General features: G+C 38.9%; 1 protein-coding gene across 7 annotated transcripts in view; it reads right to left on the bottom strand.

The window, feature by feature from the left end:
• Positions 1 to 5,503: 5,503 nt before the first annotated feature.
• traf1 (TNF receptor-associated factor 1) overlaps positions 5,504 to 24,150 on the bottom strand; it is a 44,261-nt gene continuing 25,614 nt past the window's right edge. For all 7 annotated transcript variants that reach the window (XM_041193105.1, XM_041193100.1, XM_041193106.1 and 4 more), the window contains 5 exons: positions 23,065 to 23,133; positions 18,046 to 18,570; positions 15,027 to 15,204; positions 13,983 to 14,131; positions 5,504 to 12,070 (listed from right to left, as the gene is read on the bottom strand). In XM_041193105.1, the coding sequence (XP_041049039.1) occupies positions 11,852 to 12,070; positions 13,983 to 14,131; positions 15,027 to 15,204; positions 18,046 to 18,570; positions 23,065 to 23,133 (1,140 nt within the window). In that variant the 3' untranslated portion in view covers positions 5,504 to 11,851. The remainder of the gene's footprint in view (positions 12,071 to 13,982; positions 14,132 to 15,026; positions 15,205 to 18,045; positions 18,571 to 23,064; positions 23,134 to 24,150) is intronic.

The raw sequence follows: 24,150 nt of genomic DNA, 5'->3' as shown, positions 1-24,150 counted from the left end.
CATGGCCTGAAATCATCAATTAGTTTCAATTAGTGCAGTTCCCTGTTTTCAGAGGTGTAGCCACTGATAAGAGTTGGGAGGGGACATGTGGGACCATCCTGCAGTTGAAGCAGAGATTTCTATTTATAACCTCCTGGCTATTTCAATTCTCCCTTTGATCAATTCCACTTAAATTACCAAATTTATTATTTTTCTTGGTGTGCCTAATCTAAAAAGTTGGATAGTTGGAGCAATGTAAATTATTGTAAACACAAATCACAGAAAGATCTTTCACTGTCAATTCATTCTCTCTGAATTTTATTTTCACTCAATGCAAAGTGTCTGGTCTCTGTTCAGCTGCTCTCCTGGATTAATCAGCTAATAAACATGAAGAATTTCAGACCTAAACCTGTGGCACAATCCATTTTACTAATTAACGTGGCAAATACAACCATAAAATATGGAAGCTCGTCACAGAATGAAGGCAGTATATAGACAGAATAGCAAGCAAAGATACATTATGTCATACAAGCCCTGATTTATATTGGAAATTGTTTAAATCAGTAGAATTTTATGCACAAGTTAGTAAATATATAATCATTCCAAACAGCATTTAGAGGTTTATTCATTTAACAATGGAAAGCCAGAATGAATCTAACAGTATAAATCCTGCTGAAGGTTACCCTCCCAGTTCAATTGCTGTGAAAATGCACATCTGAAGGATTACTGATGTAATTTATCAAGCGTCTTAGGGATTCACTAAGGATCTCGATGAAAAGGTGCCACAATGTAAATGCCTGCCAGAAGCAGTAATAAATTTGTAATGAAAATTGCTATAGTTAACCCGTATATGTTGCAATGTTAATTTACCAGAGGTTCAGAGAGATGTGTACCTTTACTGTCCTCCCTCAGAAATAATTTGAGAGCTTGTTGAATACCATTACCCAGAGATAGAGCATCACTCAAGAGCTGGCTGAAGTAGCAAAGTTCAGAAGAGCACAAATATACAGGAGAGGCAGACTGAAGGTGGTGAGACAAATTAAAAAAAAACTTTATTTAAAGAAATGAGAAGACAATTTTACAGCCAGATGGGACCGCTGTATTTTATATAGCGCCCCAGTATGTGGATAGTTGCTTGGATATCTTGGGGTATTAGTTGAGAAATCCAAGTCCAGTCTGGAAGCATGAACATCAGCCATGTAGAAAAGCTGCTTAAGGAAAAAATGTATGCACTTTCCACTGGGAACAGCAGACTCCTGGCCACAGTTTGCATGTTAAATTGGATAATTAGCATTTCAGTAGTTTTCTTAGCTCAGCGACCATATGCGGAGCTGACAACTACAACAACAGTTTGCATTTATAGAGTCATTGATAGAGTCAGGTTCATTTACAGCACAGAAAGAGGCCATTCAGCCTGAGTCAATGCCAGGTCTCTGTGCAGCAATGCAGTCAATCCTATTCCACCCCTCCATCCCCATAGCCCTTCAAGTGCCCATCCAATTTTGTTTTGAAATCATTGATCATCTCTGCTTCCACCGCCCTCCTGGGCAGCGAGTTTCAGGACATTGCCAGTGCTTTTACCATGGTAAAGGAGACCAAGGCACTTCACAAGCATTATCAGACAAATTTTAATACAAAGCCATATCAGGTTTTATTAGGACAGGTGAGAAATAGGTTTTAAGGAGCAGTTAAAAGGAGGAAAGGGAAGTGTGGAAAATTTAAAGACAGAATTCCTGAGTTTAGGATCGAGGCAGCTGAAAGCATGGCTACTAATGGTGGAATGATGGAATTCAGGGATACTCAAGAGCCTAGGGATGGAGCAGTGCAAAGAACTTGGGAGGGTTGTAAGAGTAAAGAAGGTAATAGAGATAGAGAGGGGTGATGCTATGGAGGGATTTGAAAACTAAAATGAGAATTTTACAACCAAGCTGTTGGCAGGCCAATCACAATAATGATGAGTAAATGATACTTGGTGAAAGTTAGGATAAAGGTAGTAGAGTTTTGGATGAGCTCAAATTCAGAAAGGATGCAGCATAGGAGACCTGCCAGGAATGCATTGAAATAGTTAATACTAGAGGTAATAAAGGCACAAATAATTAGTTGGAATTTTGATTTAAATTTAGCTATTCTTGAAAAATCTGGGTGTTTCTATTGAAATATGCCTAATGTATTGGAAGCATACTTCAAAAAACACACATTTAAACACCAGCACTGATCTTCTGGCTGACAAGAATAAGGAAGTCTTGGTACAATTGTACAGGTCAATCCTGCTCCTAGTTTTTGTGGCTTTGGTGAGATCACACCCAGAGCACTGTATGTAGTTTTGGTCCCCAAGTTTAAAGGAATTATATAGTAGCATTAGAGGCAGTGCAGCAAAGTTTTACTAGGTTGGGTTCTGGGATGAGAGGTTTGTCCTCTGATGAGATGCTGAGTAAATCAGGCCGATACTCTCTGGAGTTTAGAAGAGTGATCTAATTGAAACATACAAGATTCGTAAGGAACTTGAGAGAGTAGACTTTGAGAGATTGTTTCCCCTGGCTGGGAAAGCTAGAACAAGGGGGCACAGTCTCAGGTTAAGAAGCCGATCATTTAGGACTGAGGCGAAGAGAAATTTCTTCAAAGAGTTTGAATCTTTGGAATTCTCTACTCCAGAAAGTTGTGGATGCTGCATTGTTGAATATACTCAAAGGCTGAGATAGATAGATTTTTGGGGCTGAATTTTCATCTCCCACTTGAGATGCAAATCAGGTTGATCATAGTTTTTTTTGCTGGCTTCCTGACCTCATACCATTTTCACACACCTGGAAGGCCTTGGGTGCAAAATGCACATGCATCTCTTCGGAGTTCCTGTCCTCATTGTGAGCACCACAGGAAAATTATATTTCCTCCCACCCATAATTTTGCACATTGGTGTGGGTTTGGAAGCCCTAAAAAAAAAAAGCACCTCCTGGAGAGTTTGAGACTACCTGAGGGGAGTCCGGAACATTCTGAAAATGTAAAATGTTTTGACAGCTTCAAATGTCACTTTTAGATGTTGTATCGTAATGTAGATGCATTTTTCATACAGTGATTCATCATGGGGATCTGTTCTGCAAAAGTGTACTGACCATGAATTTGTAAATGCATTACACTATTGTTTTCATTGAAAAAAGTGCCATAACGCATCAGAAATGTGAAACAACTATACTGTCGGCCTCTGTTCTCATGTTTTGTTCTGTGATTTAAGTCAACTGACAGCTTGGGCTGTTAAAGAGAACACTGCTTTTTAAAGTTGAAAAAATCTTTGCACCTGCTTCTCTCAATTAATTGACAGACACCCTGCTTTGAAATGGAAACCCATTGTTCTGTCATTATCAGGAAAAGTAGCTGGAAGCTTTTGTTATGACAGCTGTTGCCATTATGAATGCTTGGCTGGGTTTCAAAAGCTTCTAATGGCTTTATCTCAGCAGGTGGTCTATTAATCCACAAACATTTTAAACTTTTAAAGAGGTTGTAATAACAATATATCTTTGATGTGGTTTTTGTTTGATTACAAACCTAATAGGCATTTAAAAGGATTACTTTTTTTGCATGGAATAGTTCTTTTCCAGTATCAATGATATTAGAATAAGTTATTAGATTGTAGGAGATTTTTTTTCCAAAAATTTAAAAGAATTCCTATTGCTATTGCATGGCTCCTGAGAACTGTATATGGTTCATATTGGATGACTTGTTATGAAGGATACACAAAGCCTTCAGAGAGTCCTTTAAAATGTTTTCCAAGTTCTCCTTGAGATCGGGTGCCATCCTTAAGTTGTGAAAAGAGGATCTGCTTTGGAAGCTGATTATTTGACAGGTAGATGAAGCATCCAGAGCAATAGAGCTGATTTCACAGGACCATGGTTACGATGCTGGAGAGATTGGCTTAGTTAAGGATGCTGGAGTTTGTTCATCTGTCTTCCCACTTGACTGAGTATCCTGCGGAGATACCTCTGATGGAAATGCTCCAACAACTGTAGGTGCTTCTGTAGTTGACCCAAGTCTCATGGCCATAAAGAACGATGGTGACAACAACAGCATTGTAGACTCAAGCCTTTTTACTGTTATGGGGATCTCTGTTGTTGAAGACCTGGTTGCACAATTTTTGGAAGGCTGTGTTGGCACAGCCAGTTCTGTGGTGGATCTCCACTTCAATAGTGACCTTTTGAGAAAGATGGAAAGGTAGCTGCCCTGATAGAGGAAGTGTTCAAGAACTTCTAAAGTCTCCCCATCAATAACAATAGCTGGAAATGTAGGTGCTTGTCCAGGGGTAGGCTAGTGGAGGATTTTGGTCTTACTGATGTTGAAGACCCCTCAGTGGACTCACCTTAGCCACCTTTTGCCAAGATTAATATTTCCCATGTGTACCTCATCAGTAGAAAAATTAATTGTTGACCCCATGACCCACTACCTCAAACTGCTTTGCAGACAAGGTCATGTCTCATAGCAGATTTGGGCTTACATGTGGAAGCAACTCCTTTGGCCTGAGCACAATAAAAAAAATACAAAAGTGAAATACAGTGGATGCTGTAAATCTGAAATAAAAATGGAAAGTGTTGGAAATACTCAGCAGGTTAGGCAGCATCTGTGGAGAGAAAGAGATAACACTTCAGGTCAATGACCTTTCATCAGAACTGGGAAAAGTTAGAAATGTAATAGGTTTTAAGCAAGTGAAAGGGCATTGGGGGCGGGCAGTGTGGAAAAGAAAGGGAAGTTCTATGAATTAAAATGACAAGAAAAAAAAAACATCTGGAATGCCAGAAATTGGATCATTGTAAATCTCTCATTCACTTTAAAAATTGGATAGGTAACAATTCAAAAAACCCCCCACAAATTTGCGAAAAGTCACATTTCCATCAACTTGAATGCTTTTAGGATTACATCAGTCGTTTTATTACACTGAAGAGTGGGAGAGATGGGAGGTTCCATGTGCGTGCAGATGACACCCAGCTCTACCTAACGGCCATTTCTCCCAATCCCTCCACTGTTTCCAAGTTGTCACACTCTGCCTGACATTCTATACTAGGTGAGCAAAAATTTCTGAAATATTAATGAAACCAAAGCCTTTGTCTCTGGTTCCACCATAAACTGTGTTACCACACCACCAACTCCATCCCTTTCTCTGGCAGCTGCTGGAAGTTGAACCAACATCGGTGTTGGATTTAACCCCGAGGGGAGTTATCAACCACACATCAGCCTATTTCAACCACTGTAACGTTACCTGATCCCCTCTCTGTCTCAGTTCAAGCTTTTGGTCATCTGCCTTAATATCCCCTTTTGTGGCTCAGTGTCAAAGTTTGTTTAATAACACTCCTATGGTTGCCTTGGGGCATTTTATTATGTTAAAGGCTCTATATAAATACAATTGATTGCACCAGACTGCAGTAAAAATACAAATAATTAGAACAATAAAGATTGCAAGAATTTGGAACCAATACAGATGAGTGCATTTTGCAATTCCAGACATTGATTAACATACGAAAATGAAGAACGCTAAGTTATTAAATGCATTTATTGTTTTAATGTTTGAAATGAGTTGCCCAGAACAGGTACAATTGGTCAAAGCTTAACATTCCACTATTCAAATACATTAACAACACATCAAGGAGCAGGCTGAATCGTCTCACTTGAACAATGATCCATTTAGCAAGATACAAAGGACTACCTGTGCCCATGGATTAGCATCTTAGCTTAAGTCACTTCCCCCAGGAGAGGGAGTGAGGGGAAAAAATAGCTGGGGAAGGCCATGGAAAAGGCAAGAGCATATATCTCAACTCTGCACTATTTCAGTTATTTTTCAATAATAGGAGTTCTTGACCCTCTCGCCATATTCATTTTTAATGCTAAAGCAACACTAAAAGTGGCTGTAACATCCTTCCATTGTTCATACATGTACAAAAAAAATGTTTAAAATAGATCCTGCAAACATTAACCATTGCGAACAATAACAAATATCAAATCATCACCTTATATAAACAAATATGAAAAGTTGAACAAAAAGCATTCATTTCCAAACAAGTTGAGTATTTACAAAATTACTTATTTTTTCCAAAAAGGTTCAAAAACAAGAACCTTCATTTAACGAACACCTTTATTGTAGAAAAATATTCAAAGGTGTTTCACAGAATCATGACAAAAATCAACACAAAGTAAAGGTGGCTAACAACTTGGTCAAAGAGGATGGTCTGAAACAAGGAGTGGCAGAGGTTTACGGAGGGAATTTCAGATCTTTGAGTCCAGACAGCTGAAGCCACAGTCATCAATGCTGGAATGAAGAGTGGGAAATGCACGAGGCCAGAGCTGGAGGAATGCGTAGTTCTTGGAGGATGGTAGGGTTGGTGAAAATTAAAGAAAGATGTGGAGAGTTCACGAAGGGAATTAAACAAAAGGGTAAGAGTTTTAAATTTGAGGTGCTGGGGGACCGGAGGCTAATGTAGGTAAGTGAGCAGATGGGTGCAGTAAAGGATCCAGAAACAAAGTTGTGGTTGAGCTGAAATTGTGGAGTGTACAGAATACAAGGCTGGCCAAGTGAACAAAGTAACAGTCAAGTTTTATGGGGTTAGCAGCAGATTTCCTGAGGCAGGGGCTGAGAAAAGCAATGTTACAGAGGTGGATCTATGGAAAGTGGTTTTTGAGATGGAGGAAGTAGAGTTGAGAGCAAAACTTGGGAACAAATAGGATGCGAGGTTGTGAACAGTTTGGTGAAACCTGAGACACTGGCCATGGATGGGGGTGGTGAATGAGAAATAGAATCGGTGAAGAGCTAACAAAGTTTGCGGTGAAGGCAAAAGACAATGGCTTTGGTCCTCTCAGTATTTAACAGTACATTTTGGCTCATCCGGGTCAGATATGACAAGCAGTCTGACAACATAGATAGTGCAGCAGTCAAGAGGAAGATGGTGGAGAGGTAGAACTGGGTATCATCAGTGTATATTGGAACCTGTTATGTGGTTTGGATGATTTCATTGAGAGGCAGCATGTAGATAAGATGTAGGAAGACCAAGGACAGATTCTTGGACAACCCCAGAGGTAATGTGGTGAGGTGGAGATTCTCTGCACTTTTACCTATCCAATCATATTCAATCAGCTGAGGATAGACGCACTCAGTTGACAATGGAGGAGAGGTGTTGAAGACGGTTGGCGTAGTCAGCCATGTCCGATCGCTACAAACAGGTCAAGAGGATGGGGAGAGATTCTGTACTATGGTCACAGTCAACAGGGTGGATATGGTAACGTATTGGTTATGTTACTGAACTAATAATTAATCATCTAAAGATTGTGAATTTCCATATAAGCCTGCCAACTGGCCTATATGGAACTCGTAACCCACACCAACACCTTCTGAGATGGCCTAGCAAGTCTGTTAATTATTAGCTGGACAGTTATGTCGAACTATTACCCTGAAACTCACTATCTAAACAAATTTAGAGCACCCACACCACACAAATTGCAGCCATTCAAGTTGGGAGCCCACCAATACTTTCTTAGGAGAACAAATGTCAGCCTTGCCAGCCTCACCTGCATCCAGAAAATAAAAGTTTTTTTGCTTTTATGTTCATTAGTGCTACAATATACACAGATAACTTAGAAATATTCTAAAATGCAGACCCCTAATCAGTACAAAATTTAATGACATTAGATAGATAAATCTTGTGGAAATTCAGCAAACTACTTTATTAGCATGAAATAAATTTGGTTTTGTTAAGTACTTAACACTCAAATTTATGCTATCTAGATCTAGAGTAAAGCTTTTTACTTTAGATTACATATGTCTTTTGAAAACAGATATGCCATGTTCAAATGCACTAATATATTAACAGGAACTAAATACACTCCCATGCGTAAATGCTGTGCATTTCCTTGAATGTACACCAGAGGCCCCTCTTACTTTATATTAACAAGAATGTATAACTGGTATCCAGCATCAATGAAGTGTTAACTAACTATAGTAATTTTTCATAAAGAACCCCGAGTTAAGTTTAAGACAGATTAAAGTCAGACTGCTAGGCATTAAGGAGTGGCTAAGTGCCCGAACAGCCACTACTTCATGCCTAGCAATCTGATTTTTCAGCTTGGATACAAGTTAAAAGGCTTTAATCTTTTTGGTCAACATACAGGTATAAATATAAATATAGACAGATACCTGTCTTAAGCTTAACTCAGGGTTCTTTATGAACAGTTTTTGGCATCAGTTAGCTTTTTTTTATATATACTGCTTTACTGAAAAAACAGGTTATTGTACACACGATTTATCCTACTGCTGCTAAAATGGCTTGCCTTCCATTTGTAAAGTTGCATTTTCAAATACTTACAGGGTGATGAAGAAAAATATTTAATGCAGTAGAGATAGGAAGCTTCGTTTGCATCAGCTCCTCTATAATATGGACCACACAAAGTGAAGTCTGTTAGGGAAGTAATTATACATATTCATTTATGCAACTGTCTATGGGGATTCAGGAAGTAACGATTTCTATATGCAAAAATATTTAGATATCTTAACAAAGGAACACACTGTTTTATGCTGCCCAACAATAAAATTCACATAGAATGAATTAAACTGCTCTGAAGTACATATCTTGATTTCTTGTGCAATTTTTGTGAAGTGACAAAATTCTAGAGTCTCAATATCAATCAACAAGTCATTGAACCATATCTCGAATACCAGTGCACTCAAAAAAATGCTCCTCACATTACAACTTGTATGTAAATATTGGTCCTCAAATCAAATGCTCTATACCGGTTCCTTGCAGAATTTAATTTACAAAACCAACAAGTGGTGTTATGCAAGCAAAGTCACAACTGTGATACAAGCAAGAGGGGGGGGCAAACATTTTGTTTCTTGAAGCGTATGCATTTATAGATAGTAGATAATGTTCTGCATCTAGTGTCTTGTTAGTTTCTTCACATTTCTTGTAAGGCTATTTACTTTCCTCAGTTTCTGTAAGCCAATTTCTTCAAACTTGTCTTGTGTTTGGCTAAGGAGTTAGCCATGTTCAGAAGGAATGCAGTCAGATGCAGCTCATTCACACACAAACAAAAATCAAGTAAAGGTACAGTTGGGCTTATTCTGGCAGGTCGATACCACGCAAATATAGTTACCGCTGTTTGCTATACTGAATCTCAAGGTGGTATGTTTTATAGAAACTACATGCACAATAATATTGAAGACTAGCAATCTTACTTGATTGATGGTTTCATGCTGCAGTGCTATAATCGCAAAGAAAGCTAAGATTTATAATATGCTGTGTGTTTAGTCACACTATCAGACTGGTAACTGGAGTGAAGGTACAGATCAGCCATGATCTAAATGAATGATGGAATAGGCTTGCAGAGCTGAATGGCCAACTCCTGTTCCTATGTTCCTATGTAAACTACACATTTAGATTCAGTACATTGCCCATCCTGCACCTCGTGGAGGTAGCGGCAGCCAGGACAAAAAAAAAGAAAAATTTAAGGATTCAACTCAAATTGAATTATTAGCTTGAGAATGATTAAAATTTCTGGGCAGTTTTAGCTGATTTAATCTGCCTTACCACCCGCTTCTTTTTCACTGTGCTGTTAGGCAAGCCAATTATACTATGCTGTTGGCCTACACGACATACAACTTAAATTATAGTTGGTACTGACTAAATGAATCCTGTTCTGTAGGCAGAGCTGGTTTGTTCAACAGTTATTCCTATAAGAAATTGTTAACAAATAAGTGCCACTCCTAACAAATTTCCAATGTGTTACTACAGAATTACATGGCCATCACATTACTACAATGCAAAATTTGTTCTCAGTTAAGGAGAATTTGTAAGTGTTAAAAGCTCAACATTTAGCATAAACAAAATCAAAAGATAGAGGAGCAAAATACAGTTTCAATAGTGTTCAAAAATATAGCAAGAAACTTAAACCTGTACAAATTTCCTAACCACAAATCTTAAGCCATGTTGCCACAATTATTGTTCAAACTTTGTCAACATTTAACATTGCAAATCACTTTAACTGTAACAATGTAATTCAAAATTTTGACCATTATGTAGTTTTGTTGAACAAATTTCTGAAGTCTCTCCCTCTCAATTAACATCTTATAGATTTAAAAAATTACATATGACAACAGTCGATCCACAATTAATACTAGTGTTATGTAGGAAGCAAATGGTAAAAGCAACTGGGAAACTGGTAACAGATAATGAGGAGGGGGTGGAATTGGAGAAATAAGAGTACAAGAAAATACAATAAAAGTAGATGATCTTTCTTCAAATATCCAGAAGAACCCAACTCATATTGAATGAAAGAGACATATTAAATGATCTTCATTAGCAAAGACCAGTTTTAAATAAGTGCTTTCTAAAGTGTATGTTTTGTACATGTGGTATGGTCATGGCAGTCTATTACTTAATTGATATACATTGATATCTATATCTTTGGACCAGTTTTGGTCTCCTTATCCACAGAAGGATCTATTCATGTTAGAGGGGTGCAACGAAGGTTCATTAGATTGATTCCTGGTGTGAGAGAATTGTCCATGAGGAGAGATTGCATAGAATAGCCCAATATTCACTGGAGTTTAGAAGAATGAGAATTGATCTCATTGAAACATATAAAATTCTTAGCTTCAAAGCTGAGAGGCTGTTTCCTCTGTCTAAGAGTTAGTGGTTATCACCTCAGGATAAGGGTTAGGGCACCCCAGACTGAAATGAGGAGAAATTTCTTCACTCAAGAGGGTTGGAAATCTTTTGAATTCTCTACTCCAGAAGGCAGTACGTGCTCAGGGGTTGAGTATATTCAAGATTGAGATTCATAAATTTTTGAACAAAAAGGGAATCAAGGGATACAGGATAGGGCAGGAATGTGGAGCTGAGTTAGAAGATTAGTCGTGGTCTTACTGATTGGTGAAGCAAGCTTCAGGGGTCACATGGGCACTCCTGCTCCTATTTCTTTTGTCCTTCAAATCTCTACTGTGTTACTTTCGACTTCTGTTTTACAATTTCCCTTAACTAGAGAACTAAATCAAAATGACATATTGTATTGTGAACTCATGGTCATCGGGGCCCATACCAAAACAGTGAAACATTCTATCACCCCAATGAATTGAAACTGACTCTGACTTTGAGTGAAAAGCAACAAAAAATTTCCATGGAACAGCTTCTATTGATTAAAATAGAGGTAAAGACTTACAAATATTGGCCAGATTAATGGGGTAGTAATGCAAGTATCATTAAAAATTAACTAGGTAAATACTTTCTTTAGCTGCCATTCATTTTAAATTTACCTTAATTTCCTGCAATAAATGGACATTTCTTTCAAGCATTCTTTCCATAGTGACATTTAGACCCATTAGCCTTTCCCTGAATTCATACTAATAATCACTGCCAACAGATAAGCCAGGCATAGCAGCAATGCGCACCCATTGATGGGCAAATTAAAATTGCATGTGTAGCTGTCACCCAGTGCTTGAGGACAAAGTAATGAATGCCTTCCAGATCCCAATGGTCTTCATATTCAAGCAAAAAGCTGCAAGAACCTGTCATGTGATGCAGAAGTTTTCCTTTCCAGCAGCGCTGAAAATGAATAGTTATAGATGTATAATTCTGAATCAATTACCCTGATTTCTCATTTCCAAAGAGGAAGGAAATATTTACATACTAGACTGCAATTTTAACAAGAAGTCGCTTATAAGATCAGGTTAGATCACACAGTTCACTTTGAACAGAGATACCTATTGGAGATATAGTCCTATATTTGCTACTTTTTTCTGTAAACAAAAAGTAAGCATGATACTCGGCATAATTTGAGGCATTTTTCAGAGTATAAAACAAAGCAGCAATAATGCAGACTAATTTTTGCAGGGTTTCACCCCTACTTCCAGTTAAGTGGTGGCATCTATAATACATTTAATGAACAAGGTGTCATCTTTCACATAGGCATGTTTAGGAGAGTCAAGTTTGGACAATGGGAAAAACATAGGACAGCCACTGGCAATATTCATCTCGTTCACTGGCCTTTGAAATGAGGAGGAATTAACATCTGGACGAAAGGCATCAATTAAGTGTTCCCGGTTGTTCTGGTCCAGAAGCATGAAGGTGACCTTACAAAGGGAAAAAATAAATAAATATATAATATTGATAACTTTTGGAAAACATTTTGAAATACAGGACTAAGCATTGGATTTGATGTGGAATAGATTTCGAAACCATTTTACATCAAGTTAAATTGAGGATTATGGATGATTCAGAGCTGAACACACAATGCTTTGATGAGATCATTTGCATCTATTTTGCATAAACATTAAACTTTCCAAATTCCAGTTTTCAACAAACAAAAGATATGTATTCAACCCAGCACAATCTACATACAACTGCATTTGCAGAACAAAAAGTATTTGATTCTTTTAGTTTTGTACAAGAGTATGATAACTGCATGGAGGTAAAAACAGACACAGATTAATCTCCATCAAGTGTTTATCTTAAGTAAATTCTGTTGTTCCAACTTGAATTACTCGTCATCTTGAATTAATGGCCTGATGAAGTACTGGAGCAACTGCCTCTAAGGCATGGCTGCAGCAATGTTCTGTTCCTCTCACTAAGAGTTTCCAGCCCAGGGGCATCTTCAAAGTCTCAGCAATGCTGCTCTTTGCTTGTCTATTCCCTGATATAATTGAGGACAATGACATTGGATTGATCCCTAGCCCATTTGCAGTACCTTCTCTGAAATAGCCTTATGGAGACTGGTAAATCCCTCTTGGGAGGCATGAATGGGATTCAGTGCTTTTTTAAACCTGTAGAGTTGTAACTACTGGTTGGTCTAGCACAGGGGGCATTATTAGCTAGATCAACACAATAGCAAGTAGACTGTTCAGTTGCCAAGAATTTTAATAAAGGCTGGCTCCCTTTAGGAGTCTAACAATTAATTCACCGTTGAACAATTCTTGTGATACTTGTTTTAGATATTCATGTCTCCCATGAGAACAGGATGACCGGTAGCATATATACAAGGACCTCTGTAAAGACCTTTTCCATAACTACATCTTTAAACTGAGGCTTCCCATAAACATAACCATCATGTCAACATATCATTGATAGTAATATCAATGTGTGTCTCAATGACTGGGATGGAAGGGGCATAAATAGCAATGGAACATTGGCTGTTTCACTGAATGATTTTCTATATCCAATGGTAGATCATCCACTCTAGACCTTTGCAAAATTAACTGAATAATACCTTCACATTGTTGAACGAAATGGAAACGAATTGCACAAATATTCTGATTCTAAATAATTCTCTAATTCCACTTTTAAAATACCCAACATTAGAAGGGTAGGGTAAAACGTAAGTGTTCCAGGAGGGTGAAAATAAACAAATTACAAAAACACAGGATAATCCATATGCAAAACATTGGGCGGAATCTTGCAGAGGTGATGGGGGGCTCCCCATGTTGCCAATTTTCGGGAAGGTCCGCCATATCTTGTTCTGCTAAGGCACTTGACAGGCCAGTGGTGGGCCTTCCCCTGAGGTCAAGGAACTGCCAGCCAGAGGCCAGCAAGTCTATTGAATTGCAGCACCATTGGGGTTTGTGGCTGCTGTTGGTTACGATACCCAGCCGAGATCACTGGATCCCAGGCCACAGATGAGTGATGGCAGTGGTGTGTGGCGCTGGGGAGAGGGCTCAGCATCAAGGATGGGTGTTGGCTCTCATCAGCTCACCCCCCCCGAAATTAATTGCCCACTTCAATGCCTCAATTGGCTGTGGGGTGGGGGAAGGCCATCCATGAGCCTTCCCATCATAGACTTAATCAAGATGAAGGCAGGGAAGTGGCCAGGTCCCCACCTGCCACCCTGCCATCTGATTAAATGCCACTCCTGCTGCCAAATCTGCACAGGGGAAGGCATAAGATTCCACCCATTATCTCTGTACATTCCTCAAATGTATGCAAGTGATTGTAAATAATGATTATAAGGTTATTAGAAACATTAACATTTCAGCTGAACATTATACATACCTTTTGCTTAAATGGCCAATGTAGCAAGGCATCATATTCGCCTCTCATTACAACAAAGAACAAAGAGATATGAGTTCCTCGTCCAGTTCCATCTCCATTTAAATACATTCGCATACACACCTTATACCCATATTTGCTGGTATAGAATGCTGGGAAAAAAAGGATCAATAATAAGAGAACGTCTTGTTCAGGAACACATGTTACTACATAAACACATAAGATGGTGAGTCTAGGATTCATAAGTTTTGTACTGAAAATACAATTTATTTCAGGTTCACTGCTGTCATCTTCAGTGTTTTTGGTTATCAGTACAATTACACGATTGCTGCATAAATGGATATCCTTTGGTAAGGAATACACAAGACCAAACCTATAAAATTATCACTGAACAATTCTTTCACTTTCTGTAGTGCAGTGAAAATTTTAATCACAGTAGGGAAATGAAATGTCAGCAATGGTGTATTTGTTACTACTGATAAAGGTCCAAATTGAGAAAAGCAGAGGTGTAGGCACATTATCACAAGGAAGGCATAGAAAGGAAACTTCCAGGTAAACAAGGCTGACAATTTCAATTTAAGGCTGCTGGTGGAGTTGGCATGAAAATTTCAAATCCCTCATCAATTATTTTCTGGAAATAGGTAACATCCCAATGAACTTACAAACAACAAATGTGATTCTCATCTTCAAATAAGGAGTAAAGGATCAGCCTTCAACATTACTGGGGCCTTACCTCAACTGTGTGAAAATGCTCAAAAGTGCTTGACACTGTCTCCATAAAAACTGATTCACAAGACACATGTCCATGGGAAGCCATTACACTGGATTAGTAAACAGATTGACCCATGTGCAGAATGACTGCCTCAATACTGTTACATTCCAATGCTAAAGAAAGGTTAACTTGTATACCTCAGGATTGTGATGCTAACAAATGTGCATTAATATTGTAAAGTCAAATCATTTCAAACATAATTATAAGCAGAGGCTCTCATATCACCACTTCAAGGACGGAACAATTATTTTACTTAGAAAGAGTAAAAAATGTACCTGAAGAGGAAAGGCTTGTTATGCGCCCTGAAATGGCTTCCTGGCGCTTTCTACTGACATCAGTAATTTTCCACAGCAATAATCCCTCATAAGAGATCTGCTCCAAAGCAAGCATTTGCAAACGGAATTCATTGATGATCACGTCTTTCAAAGCAAGGAGATGCTGCTGATCTGAAACCTAGAAATAGATTCAAGTGTCAGACAAAATGCAAAGTTTATCTACATCACGTCTCACACAAACTATTAAATATCACAACTGCCTTCAAATTGCTACTGTAGTGGATCACCTCTAATTGTGATTACTGTGTTGTACTCTACTGATGTTATTTTTATGAGCCCTGTACTGCTGAGACCACAGATCTTGTGGCGTAGTGGATAGTGTCCTTGCCTCTGGGCCAGGAGCTCTGGGTTTGACTCCAAACCCAAGATTCAACGGCTAAGGAACGCACATTCATAATTTGACCAAAGAGGTTGAGTATCAACTTGCGAGTTCTCCCAACACATGCCAATGTCAGGCAGTAAGGGTGGAAGAGATTCTTGGTCAGCCATGTGATGGAACAAACATTGGAGTCTTTACCATCACTATCCATAGCTGCAGACTACAACATGCATGCAAAAGTGCATGTTGCCACAGCAACCTGGACTCTCGGAGTGAATTGTCCACACACGACACACAGACATACCTCAGACATGAAGATCACCGTGATCCACAGGAATTGCAAAATCATCAGATGGCAGGTCAAATCAAGCTCCACCTGCATGTCACCTCATGACTGATTACCAAGTAATCTGATCTAGGAGAAGAGTTCACATCTATCTACTGTGTCTGAAAAGCTTCTGTCAATTGCTTGTGAACTTTCTTTATGTAAACCTATGGGAATCTAATGATAGACAATTTAAATATGGGTGGTTTTGTTCTCGCTATTTGTGTTGAGCTACTGACTATGTTATTGGGTACATCTATAATGTTCTGTAACGCTATCTTTTAAAATAAACTTAAAATAATAAAAATATTTGTTCGAGATTCCAAAAGAACTTCCAGGTTTAAGAAACTGTATAATTATAATTTGCACAGCAGTCACAAATTCTTATGTGGCCTCTAACTGTGTACAGAGTATGGATAAAAAACAAATTTGAAAGTAAATAAATGTAGTCACGGGTTATGACTCATTTCCATACACTTGGTTAGGACAGAAGGGTTGTGGATTGATTTGGAAGAATCAGCATGGATTTGAAGGAAAATCATGTCTAACTAACTTGCTGGAGTTTTTTTGAAGATGTAACGGAAACGGTTGATGAGGGCAAGGCTGTTGGTGTGGTGTATATGGACTTCCAAAAGGCGTTCAATACAGTGTGACACAACAGACTTGTGAAGAAAGTCAAAGATCATGGAACAGTAGCAATGTGGATACAAAACTGGTTGAGGAATAGGAAACAGAGAGTAATAGTTAATGGGTATTTTTTGGGCTGGAAGACGGTTGTAGTGGAGTTCCCCAGGGGTTGGTATTAGGATCCTTGCTTTTCCTGATTTCCATAAATGATCTAGATCTTGGTATACAGGGGACAATTTCAAAGTTTGCAGATGACACAAAACTTCGGAGAATTGTTAACTGTGAGGAAGACAGTGTAGAACTTCAAAAGGACATTGACACATTGGTGGAGTGGGCAGATAGGTGGCAGATGAAGTTCAATGTGGAGAAGTGTGAGATGATACACTTTGGTGCAAAGAACATGGAGAGACAGTATAAAATAAAGGATACTATTCTAAAGGGTGTGCAGGAGCAGAAAGACCTGGGTGAATATGTACATAATTCATTAAAGATGGCAGGACAGGTGGGTGAGCTGTTACTGAAGCTTACATTATTCTAGGCTTCATTAATAGTGGCATAGAGTAGAAGAGCAGGGAGATTTTGATGAACTTATATAAGACATTGGTTAGACCTCAGCTGGAGTACTGTGTACAGTTCTGGGCACTACACCATAGGAAGGATGTGAACGCATTGGAGAGAGTGCAGAAGAGGTTTACAAGAATGGTTCCAGGAATGAGACACTTCAGTTAAGAGGAAAGATTGGAGAAGTTGGGATTGTTTTCCTTGGACTGCAGAAGGCTAAGAGGAGTCTTGATAGAAGTTTTCAAAATCATGAAGAGTCTAGACAGAGTAGACAGGGAGAGACTGTTCCCGATTGTAAATGGTTGGAGAACCAGAGGGCATAGTTTTAAAGTGTTTTCCAAAAGGAGCAAATGTGAGATGAGAAAAAACTTTTTCATACAGCAAGTAGTAAGGGTTTGGAAGGCACTGCCTGGAAGTGTGGTGGAGGCGGGTTCAATCGAGGCATTCAAGAGGACATTAGATGATTATTTAAATGAAAACAATGTGCAGGGTTATGGGGAAAAGGCCAGGGGAATGGCACTAAGTTAAAATGTTCAGAGAGCTGGTGCAGACTTGATGGGCTGAATGGCCTCCTTCTACACCATAACAATTCTGTGATTCTGTGAACCTGAAACCGGCATCAATTTTAGCAAGTTAACAGAACAAAAGGTGAGGAACACTATAAATACCAATGTTTCATGTATTTTCCATGCAACTATGAATAAGGTTTGAGCTTTTCATAAAATGGTTTACTACTTCCATGGGTACAAGAAAAACATACAATCACGTAGTGGTATTGTCACTGGACTGGTAATCCAGAGAACCAGGGTAATGCTTTGGGGACACGGGTTCAAATCCCACCACTGTAGATGGTGGAATTTGAATTCAATAAAAATTTGGGATTTAAAGTCTAATGCTGACCATAAAACCATTTTTGATTGTTGTAAAAACCCATCTGGTTCACTACTGTCCTTTACGGAAGGAAAATCTGCTGTCTTTACTTGGTCTTGCCTACATGTGATTCCAGACTCACAGCAATGTGGTTGACTCGTACATGCTCTCTGAACAGGGGCAATTAGGGTTGGGCAATAAATGCTAGCACACATCCCATGAACAAATTTAAAAAAAAGGAAAATAGACTCCATTACCTTACGCTCCAAGGCTTTAATGGCATCCTGGTCAATCTTGCTTTGCCTCTCAAATGCAACCATAGTAGTTTGGGTTTTTTCGACTTCTCGGTTTAAAACAGTCACAATATTTTCAAAAGTCTGAATTTTCCGTTCAAGAGCATCAACTTTACTTTGACACTCTGCCAATGTCTGAGCAGAATATGGTGCTGTCTGCAAATCTGAAATCCCGCAAGAACAGGGAGCTCCTTCAAAATGATCAGTTTCTAAGTCACCGTTTGATTCCACAGCAACCTGGGTGTGCAAAGAGGCTAGGGAACCTTCTGAGAACAAGGACAACACATTCTTCTCCAGCTGTTGGACTTTGAACTGTAGTTCGGCAATCATTGATGGGAGGGCAACTACTGATGCATCATCACTACCACCATTAGCAATGCTGGGATCTTGCGGGAAGCTGGTTTTCAGAGCATTGGCAAACTGAAGTACTAACGCAAGATGTGCAACAACTGAAGAGTTTTCGTGATCTTTGAGACGCTCTTTGCCACCCTGTATTGTTTTTAAAAAAGTATAATCAACATAGACTTAGCTGAAAACTCCAAGTTTAATGAGGCAATATGTAAAGTTGATCACAAGAAGTTACATTTTACATAGCACTCCTACTGCTAAACCATCTCAGAACAGTTCATAAAGGGAGATGTGTAAACTGACCAGGAAGCAAGATATTTAGGGGGAGCAAAAAAAAACCCAAGACACAAAAGGTATTTTAATAAGCAAGGTAAAACCAAGCAAGACAAACTGATTTTGGAATAGAATTCCAAAGGGTAGGGGCATAGTAAAAGCAAACACATTGGGCCAGGATTTTGTGGTTAACGGTGAAGGAACTGGCCGTTCACCTCAAATAAAGATGCCCAGAAAGTGGCTCAAGAGCACTGATTTTCTCTTTTCCAATATCAATTTGAATTTGTCTCCCTTTACCAGGATCTGTAGTGTCCGTAAACAGGTCAAGCAGCAGGAAAGGCAGATCAACTAATCAGATTGAAGAATCCTCACCAGCAGAAAAGCAGAAAGTTAAAAAAGGGAACATAAATTACAGTTAAATCATTGTACAGAAAGTTAATTAAAGATTGGAACATACATGCTGTAACAATCCTATGATCCTATACATATGGGACTAAAGGAATCTTAATAGAAAAACAAAAAACTCCAAAATAATTTTAATAGAAAACTGAAATAATTAATTTTGTGGGAATAAGATTCCACACTTTTAAAAAAGTTTTTTTATGGCCATAGGTGTTGTTCAGTAGTAGTAATGATTTACGACACTGTTAAAAATTCATTTCTCCTGTTTGAGCAAGGCTTTAGCTTTCATTGGTCTTTAGTGTGATGAGTGGGTTATTACCCTAGGTTCACATCTTAACAACAATTTCTACGATCATTCCATCAGCAAGGAATGCAACAGCACATCCAATGGAGGAACAGGGTATCACAAACAGCAACTTCCAGGTTTAAGCATTCAATTGTCCATATGTGGACCCCAGAAGTTGTTGTCAGCTTTATCCAGTACTAACAGAGAGCGTCGAGGGCCTCGCTGTTAATACGACAGCAAATTCTGGGTTATTGGTCTTGGATGGTGGAGTTGAAGGAACGATATGAACAAACATACGAAAATACGAATTAGGAGCCAAAGAAGGCCATTCGGCACCTTGAGCCCGCTCTGCCATTCGATAAAATCATGGCTGATCTGAATGTGGCCTCAACACAACTTTCCTACCTACCCCCTATACCCTTTGACTCCCTTATTAGTCAAGAATTTATCTGCTTCTGCCTTAAAAATATTCAATGACTGTGCCTTTGCTACTACCTGGGAAGAGAGCTCCACAGGCTCCTGACCCTCAGAGAAAAAAAATCTCATCTCCATCTTAAATGGGAGACCCCTTATTTTTAAATTGTGTCCCCACACAAGGGGAAACAACTTTCCAGCATCCACTCTGTCACGTCCTCGCAGGATCTCGTATGTTTCAATAAGATCACCTCTCATTATTTTAAACTTCAATGGATACAGGCCCAACCTGTCCAAGCTTTCCTCATAAGATAACCCCCTCATCCCAGGAATCAGTCAAGTGAACCTTGTCTGAACTGATTCTATTCAGTTATGTCCTTTCTTAGACAAGGAGACCAAAACAGTACAGAGTACTCCAGAGTCTCACAAATGTCCTGTATAACCGTAGCAAAACATCCCTACTTTTATATTCCATTCCTTTTGCAATAAATGCCAACATTCCATTTGCCTTCTTAATCACTTGCTGCAACTGCATACTAACTCAGACACTCAGATCACTCTGTATCTGAGTCCTGCAATCTCTCTCCATTAATATAATATGCTGCTTTTCTGTTCTTTATTCCAAAGTGGACAAGTTCACAATTTCCCACATTATACTCAACTGCCAAATTTTTGCCCACTCACTTAACCTATATATATATATATATATATATGCCTTTGCAGACTGATGCAGACTCAACTTACTTTCCTACCTATTTTTGTGTCATCAGCAAATTTAGCAACTATACATTTGGTCCCTTCTTCCAAGTCATTGATATAGATTGTAAACAGTTGAGGCCCCAGCATTGATCCCTGTGGCACACCACTCATTACATCCGCTCAACCTGAAAATGACCTATTTATGCCTACTCTTTGCTTCCTGTTGGCTAACCAATCCTCTATCCAGGCTAATATGTTACCCCCATACCAAGTGCTCCTATTTTAAAGGAGTAATCACCTCTCATTCTTCTAAACAGGCAGTCTTAGAGGTGTGGATTGCAATTTATGGCTGAAGACATTCCAATTAAAGATAAACATCTTGAAATATTGATTTGCTGGGACACAAACAACATGATTGCAAAAGCATCCTCCTCACATAAATCCATTGGAGATGCCAACATTCTGGAAGCTGCTTAGAGATTTTACATTGTTAGATGTCTTATTCTATTTTGAAAAGATGTTAAATGTCAGGGTGTGATGCAGTTTGTCTTTAATTCCATTTTTCTCCCTTCCCAACTCCACATAATTATCCTTGATCTTTAACTCATGACATCCTCACAACTCTCACACTGTGTCTCAGGTGGCTAGTGACCTTCCCTGTGCGACACCATACTTAGTTCTGCATTATTTCATATTTGGTGTTATCACGCAAAGGTTTAAATCCAAAAACCAGCTGCAATCTTCCATGCCAGACTGAAGTACGAAACAGCAGGAAGGTTGGTCTCACATTGTACAAAACATTAGAGTCATAGAGTCGTAGAGGTCTACAGCACAGAAAAAGGTCCTTCGGCCCATCGAGTCTGCGCCAGTCAAACAAGTACCTAACTATTCTAATCCCATTTTCCAGCACTAGGCCCATAGCCTTGTACACCATAGCATCGCAAATGCACATCCAAACACTTCTTAAACGTTATGAGGGTTTCTGCCTCTACCACCCTTTCAGGCAGTGAGTTCCAGATTCCCATCACCCTCTGAGTGAAAAAATTCTTCCTCACATCCCCTCTAAACCTCCTGCCCCTTACCTTAAATCTATACCCCCTGCCCCTTACCTTAAATCTATACCCCCTGGTTATTGATCCCTCCGCCAAAGGGAAAAGTTTCTTCCTGTCTGCCCTATCTTTGCCCCTCTTGATTTTATACACCTCAGTCATGCCCCCCCTCAATCTCCTGTGCTCCAGGGAAAATAACCCCAGTCTATCCAATCTCTCCTCATAACTAAAACTCTCTAGCCCAGGCAACATCCTGGTAAACCTCCTTTGCACTCTCGCTAGTGCAATCACATCCTTCTTATAATGCGGATTCCAGAACTGTATGCAATACCCTAGCTGTGGCTTAACCAACATTTTATACAGTTCCTGCATAACCTCCATGTTCTTATATTCTATGCCTTGGCGAATAAAGGCAAGTATCCCATTGGCCTTCTTAACCACTTTATCTATCTGTCCTGCTACCTTAAGGGGCCTATGGGCATGCATACCAAGGTCCCTCTGATCCTTGGTATTTTCCAGGGTCCTACCATTCATTCGCATACCTTGTTTGTCCTGCCCAAGTGCATCACCTCACACTTATCCGGATTAAATTCCATTTGCCACTAATCAGCACATCTGACCAGCCTGTCTATATCCTCCTCACTATTTACCACCCTGCCAATTTTCGTTTCATTTATATTGTGAAGATCATTAGGACATCAATTTAACACAACAATTCACTCGAATACATAGACATAGGTTATGTGGAGGCTATTCATCTCCGAGGTTAAGTTTCTTCCTTCTCTGGCCTTCTCTGAAGTAAAACATCTGACCAGAAGGTCATAAACTGGAAGGAAACTCAGTTTTTAAAGAGTAGCTCTGAAAGTAATTAAGACTTCTGCTTTCAAGTTCACAGAGAATTTGAAAGTGATAGTTCAGATTCTGAGTCTCACAATTGGCTGATTCAGTTACAGTGTAGTCTACATTTCTTATTTAGTTAATCTACAAAAGTTATATAAATTGTAACAAATATTAATCAGTTGTCTCAGTTCCTGACTCAGATCTGTATCTAAATCACAGTCAGAGACATTAATTTCAGAAATCTATTATTATACTAAAAGGTAAAAATCATTTTTAAAATCAAACAAGAATGAGAATATAGTAAAAAAGCAAGATACTGCGGATGCTGGAAACCTGAAACGAAAACAGAAAATGCTGGAAAAACTGAGCAGGTCTGGCAGCATCTGTGGAGAGAGAAATAGAGTTAACATTTCGAGTCCATATGGCCCTTTTTCAGAGCTCTGAAGTTCTGAAGAGTGTTTCCAGTATTTTCTGTTTTTGTTTGAGAATATAGTCTTCACACCTCATGCAATGCTAGGCAGAATTATCAAATGTACCATTTTTTTCCAATCTGAAAAGTTTCCTTTTAGTCTGAAATCCCAAGTGAGGAAGAGGAAAAAGTTTACAAAAGAAGATGGACTATTACACTTGCAACAAAAGAATAAAGCTATTTTTCTAAAAAAAAAGCCCTACCCGGAAATTGCATCCTAATTCTGCAAAACGACAGCTGTCACGGGTTCGGTTTCCTCCAGGAGGGCGAGACTGTAAAAGAGAAAGTAATCAACAGCATGCAATTATGTTATAGTTTTTTTTTACATAAAATCCATTATTCAGTCATTTGCATTAAAAAAGTAGAAAAAAGTTGAGATTTCCAAAAGTTGACCTTCTCACTGGGGTAAGCACTGTTGCAACAGTTGCAGAGCTAGTCAATGGGGCCTAAAATGTTGCTGCTTACTTCTACCAGCTCTACCAACTATTTGGAGGAGAGAAGGAAGAATGACTCATTTTGGACCCATGCTAATTTTTTCAGTAAAATTATCAAATGGAAACTGGGTAAATGCCTCCCTGGATGGTAGTTAACGCAACAGGCAAACCTATTACAAGCAGGTCCAAGGAGGAGAGTAGATACATCAGCAGAGTACTATTTATTTATTTCTTTATTAATCTCCACCTCTGCCGAGACCTAATCCTGGAATGATCCAGTAGAGCTGCTTAGTGACTAAGGAGGGGAAATCTGTTTGCATAGCAGTGCTACACAGACTATGTTGGGTCCCCCAGAGTGTGGCAGTGCTGTGGGCCGCTATTTGTGTTGCATTTGTCAATGAAATTCATTGCTGCCTGCCCCCAGGGAACTGATGTACTGTAGCCCTGGTGTGAATGAATTTCTCCCCCTGAAACTCTCAGATGGTTGGCCTCATAACGCTTTAAAATGAAGATTGGCTAATAGCCATTTAATAAAAATTCAGAGCATTTGCTTTTCTGAATGTATTACTGATTCAGCAGAAATAGCATGCAAACTAAGCATTATGTAAATATGTTATAATTTGTACGTTATAAATTCACCTTAGCAAAGGAGCCTATAATTGAGAACAAGGCAGATTACAATGTTCTAGCTCCTTTAACAGTTACGGCTATCACAAATGGAGCCCTTTTCATCAAAGATAGCACATTTGTCTACAACAACAACTTGCACTGATGGTGCGTTTAGTGTAGTAAAATTTTCCAAAATGCTTCACAGGAGAGTTATTAAACAAAGTTTGACACTGACACATAAAGAGG

The sequence above is a fragment of the Carcharodon carcharias genome, chromosome 8 (assembly GCF_017639515.1).
Source record: "Carcharodon carcharias isolate sCarCar2 chromosome 8, sCarCar2.pri, whole genome shotgun sequence".
Classification (NCBI taxonomy): Eukaryota; Metazoa; Chordata; class Chondrichthyes; order Lamniformes; family Lamnidae; genus Carcharodon; species Carcharodon carcharias.
The sequence above is the reverse complement of the archived record's forward strand: the minus strand, read 5'-3'. Positions and strand labels throughout refer to the sequence as shown.